We start from the raw sequence: 9,300 nt of genomic DNA, 5'->3' as shown, positions 1-9,300 counted from the left end.
TATATACTATACTAGTGTGTGTGTGTGTGTGTGTGTGTGTGTGTGTGTGTGTGTGTGTGTGTGTGTGTGTGTGCGTGTGTGTGTGGTGTGTGTGTGTGTGTGTGTGTGTGTGTAGATATGTTGTGTAAGTATCATGATAATAATATGGTTTTATCATGTAATACTTTATATTTTGAATTAGTCTTATGAAATAGACACACAATGGTATATATAGTTTATGAGGCTTGTATAGAGAAAATGTAAATTAAAATGATGTTACATTGCATTAAATAGACAGTAAATGCAGTAGAAGAATATAATATCTTACTAGTAATATCTTGTTAGTTTATGATTTATTGATCAATGAATTAATGCCTTTGTAAACTATGCACTGAATCTCGGTGTGAAGTATTTCCTTTATTTAATCTCTCATACAAACTTCAAACGTTTCGATCCTAGTTTGGATCCTTTTCAATGTCAGAAATTTATATGCATGAAATCATTGTTTCCTGATATAATAAGTTCGTCAAAGGTAATGAGAATAACATGTAAAACTCATCAGATGAATTGTCGTTTTGTATCAGGAAGTAATGATTTCGCGAATGTAAATTTCTAACATTGAAAAGGATCCAAACTAGGATCGAAACGTTTGGAGTTTGTATAAGAGAGATTAAATAAAGGAAATACTGCACATCAAGATCCAGTGCATGGCTTACAAAGGTATTAATTCATTGATCGATTCATCTCAAAGAAGCCTTAATTCAAAAAACTCTACTTATATTGTTTATGATTTATTCAAGATTGATTATGATTTCTAGATTCAAGTTATTTTTTGTTATATCACATGTTTGCTTAATTTATATTAAAATGCATTACAAATTGTCTAGCTTGTTTTGATTTGATGAAAAAAAAACGAAAATTGTAATTATTGTATCATATTTAAAATACCTGCTACTAGCAACAGATAGTGCACTAATGAATTTCAAAATTAACTACACTAAGCTAATTGTGGCTGCATATCTTTTATGCTTGGTTACATGCTTTCCACTAATATATAACAACTTCAACCATGCTCATTCTTCACGCTGTTCTAGGTGGTACGTACTTGTGGTTGCACAGAAAAGATTTAAGGTGTTACAATATTTTTCTGCTATTTTTGTATCATTTTTATAAAGTTATATTTAATTTTATATTTCCTTTTTATTTTTCTATTACTGTTTCTCAACTTAAATTTTATATTAAAATTTAAGTATTAGAAAAGTTGACATATTGATTGCATTCAGTACTACTCACTTAATGAGTAACTGTAGTTCTAAATGTATCCATTGTTACATTATGCAATTAATATCAATATAATATAAGTTTATATATAAATAAAATATATAATTATAATATAGCAAGATATGCTCAACATATAATCTTTTTTAAATCAGTTTGATTATGTTTTTCTAATTTGTGAACATTAGAATAAATGCCTAGAGGAATCATTAGAAAAAATATTTAAAAACAGAGTTAAATCTTAAAAATTTTCGATAAATAATACTGGTGATACTAATAATCTTGGTGATCTAGTTATTATTTTGTGCGTAAAGATCTTTTTATGCGTTAGATCTGTTTTCTGTGGCTGAACTAGTGTACACTTAAAATGAGATGTACGTTTGATATTTGTCTAAAGCGAGAAAAAGAGTTCTAGTGCAGGAACAGAAAACAAACTACTCGTGTATTTCGTTCCTGTCAATTCTCTAAAAATATGTAACTCAACTTGTTTAACATATCTCGCTTGTTTAAAAAACTTGCTTGTTAATATATTTATTTTATACATGTGCAGAATATTTATATCTTAGCGTCAACATCAAACGTTAGAGCAAATTAAACATCAGTAAGCTTTCTCTTAAACTTTTTCATATTTCTCCCCTTTTTATAGCTAATTGTAGAAGAAATATAATTTATTCAAATTGCGTGATATTCTCTATGTGTTTTCATTTCTTTTAAGTAGAGAATTAATATAATAAATCATTTTTTTTATATGAATATTATTATTTATACTATGTTTATGCTAATTATTGTAGCATGCGTTTAATAATATTTATGTGAATCGTAAATATATTGACAGAAAATATTTTAACAGCACATACAAATTTTTATAGAAAATTTTAATGATTTTTAAAATCTTTTTTAAACTTCTGTGTTTTTATAGTGGCTATTTTTGTTATTGGTAAAAATAATGATAAATATTCTAACTATTAAATATTTTATTTATTATTTCTTCTCTTGATATTGATGTTTAAGAGTATAGTTAAAGAGTAAAAATAACGGAATAATTATTCGTAATAATGATATTTATAGGTACTGATGGATATGTTTTATCAAGATGATTGTACGGAAGGTCAGCAAAGTAGTTTGGGCACAGTTGTTTCGCAGACTTATGAAGAATCTGTTCGAGATCTCATTCATGATGAACGACATTATATTCGTGATTTACATATGATTATCAAGGTAATATATATCATAAATATTGTGTTAAAGAATATTGAAATTTTATGGAAAAAGAATAAAAAAATTATTTTTTACTATTAGGTATTTCGTGAAGAAATTGCGAAGTTATCGCAAGATAAGAGCGAACTTGAGACGCTTTTCAGTAATATTATGGATATTTATGAAGTTACTATGACATTACTCGGCAGTTTGGAAGATATAATGGAAATTACGGAAGAGAAGCAAACACCTACGGTTGGTTCGTGCTTTGAAGAATTAGCAGAGGCAGCAGAGTTTGATGTTTATATAAGGTATATTTATTATATTTATTATATTATGTAATATATACATATATTGTAAAATTCTAATTAATTATATTGTTAGATATGCAAAAGACATTAATAGTTCAGCTAGTCGGGAAGTTTTAACAAATTTATTGTCAAGACCGGAAGCTAGTACAGCTTTGCGAGCAGCAGGCCATGGTTTTAAGGAGGCTGTTAAATATTATCTGCCAAAACTATTATTGCAACCTATATGGCATTGCTTCCTGTATTTTGATTATATAAAGGTAGCTTTACATTTATTGCGTATATATAGAATTATTTCTGCAATAATCTACTTTATGTATTTAAAAATCTTAGGTTTTACACAAACGCACACCTAATACAGAAGATAGTGAAACTCTGGAACAGGTGCAAGGTTTATTAAGACCATTACAAATGGAATTAATGCAATCTGTTGCAAGTCTTCCGAAAAAGGATAAAGGCTTGCGAATGCAGAGCAGGGCAAGGAGACAAGCGGCACTAGAGAAAACTAGTGAACTACAAAAGACTGTAGATGGTTGGGATCAGCGAGATATCGGGCAGTGTTGCAATGAATTTATTAGAGGTAATAAAGAAATAATAACAAATACATCTTTTTATTTCTCGATACTCGAGCATTTCTTTCAATTGTTGATTATATATTGATAATGTTTACAGAGGATACATTGAAAAAGGTGGCTAGTAATGGACGGAGATTAACAGAAAGAAAAGCCTTGTTATTCGACGGTTTACTCGTATTGTGTAAACCAACTGGTAGTAAAAGAGTCAGTGTTACTGTTGCAGCAGGTATTGTTGCAGTCGGTGGACATTCGACTCATCAAGGTGAACTTCGATTGAAAGAGAGACTTTTTATTAGAAAAGTCGATATTATTGATAGAGAAGATACCGAAGGTAAACTCATGTATAATTTTATTATAATTTTGTATTATATTTGTAATTTTTCACATTATAATTAAAATATCTTTATAATCAAAATATCTTATAGAATTAAAAAATGCTTTTGAAATTGCACCAAGGGACCATCCTAATGTTATTCTTGTTGCCAAATCTGTCGAAGATAAGAATAATTGGATGGCAGATTTAGTGATGTTGAATACAAAAAGTATGTTAGAAAGAACTTTAGATAGTATCCTCTTGGATGAGGAAAGAAAGCACCCATTGAGGCTACCTCCATCTCACTTGTATAAATTTGCTGAACAAGATAGTCCAGAAAATATTGTTTTGGAGGCTAGGGAAAATGGTGGTGTTCCCTTGATTAAAGGCGCAACTTTGATAAAATTAGTAGAAAGATTAACTTATCATATATATGCTGATCCAGCTTTTGTAAGAACATTCCTTACTACTTACAGGCAAGTAGAAATACCGTATAATTCCTTCTTTCTATATGATAAATTATTCATTAATGATTTATTTTATAGGAGTTTTTGCTCTCCTCAAGAATTATTAGCATTGCTAATAGAAAGATTCGATATACCAGATCCTTCATTAGTCTATGGAGAAGAAGAAAAACCTTCTGTATGTAAGACAGTCAGAGAAGATTGGAAAAGATATAGGAAAGAATTTTGTCAGCCAGTACAGTTTAGAGTTTTAAACGTTTTAAGACATTGGGTTAGTATAACATTTTCTAATTTCTGCTTACAAATTCTCTTAAAATTATTTAAATTTTATTTTTTACATGAATTTTTTTAGGTGGACCATCATTTTTACGATTTTGAACGTGATAGAAATCTTTTGGAAAGATTACAATTGTTTTTGGATACAGTTAGTGGTAAGTCTATGCGGAAGTGGGTTGATTCAGTAATAAAAATTGTGCAAAGAAAATGCGAACCGTCAGAACAACGACCTATCACATTTAGTTTTGAACGATCTCCTCCATCAATTGAATGGCATCTTAAAGTTCCTGAGGATGAATATGGAATACTTACGTATATATATATATATATATATATACATATATACATATTTTTGCCCTTAATTTTTTAATATTAATTATCGAAATATATAAAAATAACTTATATTAATTACAGTTACATCCTATCGAATTAGCAAGACAGTTGACTCTATTAGAGTTTGAGTTGTATAAAACAGTAAAGCCTTCCGAGTTAGTTGGATCTGTATGGACAAAAAAGGATAAAGAAAAGACATCACCGAATTTGCTGAAAATGATTAAGCATACAACAAATGTAAGCTTTTATTTTAATTAAATCATTGTAAATATATTGTGAGGTAAAAAATATTTATTGTTTTATATCATTAATTTGATTTCTACACGGTTTGTTAGTTCACAAGATGGTTAGAAAAGACAATAGTAGAGGCTGAAAATTTTGACGAGAGAGTAGCCATTGTATCACGTGCAATCGAAATAATGATGGTGCTGCAAGATCTCAATAATTTTAACGGTGTTCTGGCCATTATCAGTGCCATGGGATCCGCTTCGGTTTTTAGATTAAAATTTACATTTCAAGTACGTCCAATTTATAACACATAAGTAAAATCAAATTTCTTGTATCAAATGTTTTTTTACACTTTTATTTTTACAGCAATTAAATGCACGATTAGAAAAAGCGTTGGAAGAAGCACGAGAGCTTAACAATGACCATTTTCGAAAATATCAAGAGAAACTGAGATCTATTAATCCACCTTGCGTACCATTCTTTGGTAAGTCATCATACAAAACGTAAATAAAAATATTCTTTATTATTAAAAAATATATTAAAAATCATAAAAATTATAAAAATGACACTTTTCTCCATTCTTAGGAATGTACTTGACTAATATTCTGCATATTGAAGAAGGAAATTCAGATTATTTACCAGGCACGGAGCTAATTAATTTTAGCAAGCGCAGAAAAGTAGCGGAAATAACTGGTGAAATACAACAGTATCAGAATCAACCCTATTGTCTTTCAGTGGAGCTTAAAATAAGACAATTTCTTGAAAACCTGTGTCCTTTTGATCCCAATATGAAAGATGCGGATATAAGCAATTATTTGTATAATAAAAGTTTAGAAATAGAACCAAGAGGATGTAGGCAACCTCCACGATTCGTAAGTTTCTTTTAATATTCTGATAGTGTAAAAAAAATTCTTAGTTTTTTATATTTTCTTAAATTTTTGCAACAGCCGCGTAAATGGCCAGAATTGAATCTGAAATCGCCAGGAATTAAAGCTAGAACCGGAAGATTACCAGCTCCGTTACACGTGGTAACATCCAACATAAGATTACATGATTCTTCAGCGGACACGCTTTCCCACGAATTACCGGAAACACCTCCACATGGACCACAACTCACCACAGTTCCACATATAGGGGACCACAGCGTTTTTGCGCCTGTTATGTTTCCTAGTATGTATCTATATTTAAATCATTATTAACAATAATTATTATAAAATTTAAACAAAAGTTATTAGAAGTGGCTCAATAACATAAAACATAAATAAAAAGGAGCATATACATACAATGAAAAACATAAGAAGTTTTTTCGCAAAAATCATATAATATATTTAAAATTTTACATGTAAACTTTTGGCTGTGATCATTATCAGTATAATAAAGAAAATGTGAAATATTAAATACTAAAATTGCGCATTAAGATGTCAAAGAGTATGAAAATTAATCATGTTTTCTTGATCTTTTTGACAATGAGATTTAAACTTATTTCTTGATGCTTGTATGTTAAACGCGGGGTTATTAAATTCTAATAAAACAAATTTCTATAAGTTGTTATCATTCAATTAATTTGTTCAGAGTTGTTCAGAGAGAGAATTACTTATAAAAAACTTACTCGTTTCCACAACTATCAAATGTAACATTATAATGCGACGTTATTTGGTATGAAGAATATTAGTTTAATTGAAAAAATTTTTTAATTCCGATAGTAAGATTGCTACGTACAAAGTTCGTGTAATTACAATAATATTGTTAGCAATTTTTGACAGTATTTATATATGTATTGAAGGAAAAGGAGAGGGAAATTGATAGGTGGGGTACATTGGTGAAGTGGAATTATTTTTTAATTATAGGTATAAAAATTTCAGGAAAGTTCAATGTATCACTTTATTTGTTTAATCTTGATTCTTGCTTCTTTATGTATCATTTCTGAAATCATTCTTTTTTAATATGATATTTCTGAATATAATATGATATTTCTATAATTTTTGTGTTGTCCCAATCAATTTTGTGATCGTGTTCTAGCTGGTGCTGGGAAACTACAGATATTATATTAGAAGAATTTTTTTATGTTCGGCTTTGTGTTCTTTCAAATGTGTGTTAAGTTTCCGTTTAATTTGACTAACATAAGAAGCATTACAATCAAAACAATTAATTTGACAGACAACATGTGAATGTTCTTCTTTTTTAATTCGATCTTTTCCAATTTTGATGAAATGATTTAAAGAGTTCAACAGTTTATATGTAATATTAAAATTAAATTTATGTATTATGGTTTTAAATGTTTTTCTGAAATATTTTTGAAATATGGAATAGTAAAAAACTTCCTATTTTCCATGAAATCAGAAATGACAGTATCATTAAAATTTTGATATTATCAAAATTATTAAGTGACGCTTTTATTCTATTGTTGATAGTAAAAAAGAGAAATTCTAATGGATAACCATTAATTAAGAAAGTATTGATTAAAGAATAAATATTTCTTTCATGAAATTTAGGATGTAAGGAATAAAATTCTGTCTAGTTGTCCAATAACTACACCTTTCTTATGTTCGATCGGATGATTAGAATTAAAGTTTAAGTACCTATCAGAATTTGTAGGTTTTTTATAATTATTAAAAATAATCGTTTTTATAATTTTCAAAAATAATTATTATATAACTCGTCTTTCTATAGCTGCGCCACTTCCGGCATCACCTAGTCCATCTGTCAGCATGTCGGCGCTTTCGATTGCTTCGTCGAGTAGTCCTCAATCGCCTGGTCCTTTCTTTACTCATCAAAGTAATCATTTCATCTTTAATACCAGCACTATAAACATGATAAGTGCTCCAACGTGTCTACCGTTGCCAGGTGGAAGCCCCAGTGCAATACCAACGCCGTCGTCGCCCGATATACCTCCTAACCAATCTCCACCACCTCTACCACCTAGAATACCATCTAAACGACGAGAAAATTCATGTAGCGAATCACCACAACAAGTAAGATTTTAAGATTACTAAGATTCATCTAGGTTAAAAGTTTTTAAATCATATTATTGCTCGAATTTAATAAAATATCCTTATGAAATTTAAAAATATTGTGAATTTAAATTTTCTCTGAAAAAATGTCTCTAAAGAAAATTTTTTTAAATTTTATTCAATATCTATATTTACCAATTTTTTTATTACATGTCATATTGGAAGATACCAGATTTTCAAACTTATATTATTTTAAAGTAGAAATATTTTGCATTGAACTTCATAACAAATAGGACAATATGTTATTGTAATTTTCTTCAAAAAAGTGAAAAATTTGCTTCAAATGTAGGTAAAACAAGTTCCAAACAGACCAATTCTTCCTCCGAGAGATGATATCTCGCCACCGCCGTTACCACCACGACTACCAGCAACTCTAAATCCAAGTAGTTCGGCATTACTGACGCGCCGAAATTCTACGTTAGAAAATACAGGCTGTACTGTCGTTCATTCACGGAGACATATGTCTTTCAATAGCCCTAGCCCTACAAAACTTCCACCAACACAGCCTAACGGTGAGATATTATATCTGTTCGCAAATTTATAATGGATATTTATTTTTATATTATTATGTCTCAGGATCAGTGACACCGAAGTTACCACCAAAACCTTTACCTGGACGTCCACCTACTACCATGTTTAATTTCAGCGCTCCTCCCGGACCTAGCTAAGTGTTGCCTTTTCCAGTTTTATTTTTTTATCTTGTTGAAAGAAACATTTTCAGTCGCAGCTTAGTCGATTCGGTAAGTAAAGCTGAAATCTTTCTTATCGCACAAATTATTAAAAGAATAATGTCTATAATAAATCGATGGATTTCAAATAAAAAATAATTAAATGAAAAGAATGTCAAAAATATAATATTATAAGTGATGATTGACAATTCTCTGGATAAATTTTTAAGTGTGTTGTTTGAAATAGTGCTTTGTATTCATCATATTTTATGATCTTACTGAATAGACTATGCTCAGTATCTGTTACCTGTATGGCTTCCTTCCTTTAAATCCCCTTCTCTCCTTTAAACACAACTGTGATATAGTTTTCATTAAAAAAATATGTTAATGTAATTATATATAAACATAGATTTTAAAATAATAGACGTAAGAGAGAAAGTAATGTGTATCGAAATGAACATATATACAAAACATGTATACATATATATAAATATATATGTGTGTATATACTATTATTGAATCAATATCAAGAAAAGAGCGTATATGAAATATATATAGGGAAAGAAATAGAGAGAGGGGGGGAAGGAGAAAGAAAGAAGATACATGTATATTATTATAAATATATTTTTATATATATATATATATATATATATATATATATATATATATA

General features: G+C 29.0%; 1 protein-coding gene across 1 annotated transcript in view; it reads left to right on the top strand.

The window, feature by feature from the left end:
• The window catches only part of LOC105618963 (protein son of sevenless), a 10,530-nt gene extending 1,900 nt beyond the window's left edge, over nt 1-8,630 (top strand). The window contains exons 2-17 of the mRNA XM_012200497.1: nt 2,326-2,475; nt 2,557-2,765; nt 2,839-3,022; nt 3,096-3,342; nt 3,435-3,668; nt 3,763-4,126; nt 4,196-4,385; nt 4,467-4,702; nt 4,804-4,960; nt 5,059-5,241; nt 5,318-5,435; nt 5,537-5,823; nt 5,899-6,121; nt 7,622-7,923; nt 8,252-8,474; nt 8,539-8,630. Of these exons, the coding sequence (XP_012055887.1) occupies nt 2,326-2,475; nt 2,557-2,765; nt 2,839-3,022; nt 3,096-3,342; nt 3,435-3,668; nt 3,763-4,126; nt 4,196-4,385; nt 4,467-4,702; nt 4,804-4,960; nt 5,059-5,241; nt 5,318-5,435; nt 5,537-5,823; nt 5,899-6,121; nt 7,622-7,923; nt 8,252-8,474; nt 8,539-8,630 (3,399 nt within the window). The remainder of the gene's footprint in view (nt 1-2,325; nt 2,476-2,556; nt 2,766-2,838; nt 3,023-3,095; nt 3,343-3,434; nt 3,669-3,762; nt 4,127-4,195; nt 4,386-4,466; nt 4,703-4,803; nt 4,961-5,058; nt 5,242-5,317; nt 5,436-5,536; nt 5,824-5,898; nt 6,122-7,621; nt 7,924-8,251; nt 8,475-8,538) is intronic.
• The last annotated feature ends 670 nt before the right edge of the window (nt 8,631-9,300 follow it).

The sequence above is a fragment of the Atta cephalotes genome (genome assembly GCF_000143395.1).
Source record: "Atta cephalotes unplaced genomic scaffold scaffold00001, whole genome shotgun sequence".
In the NCBI taxonomy this organism is placed as follows: Eukaryota; Metazoa; Arthropoda; class Insecta; order Hymenoptera; family Formicidae; genus Atta; species Atta cephalotes.
Note: the sequence above shows the minus strand (reverse complement) of the source record. Positions and strands in the feature narration are given on the sequence as shown.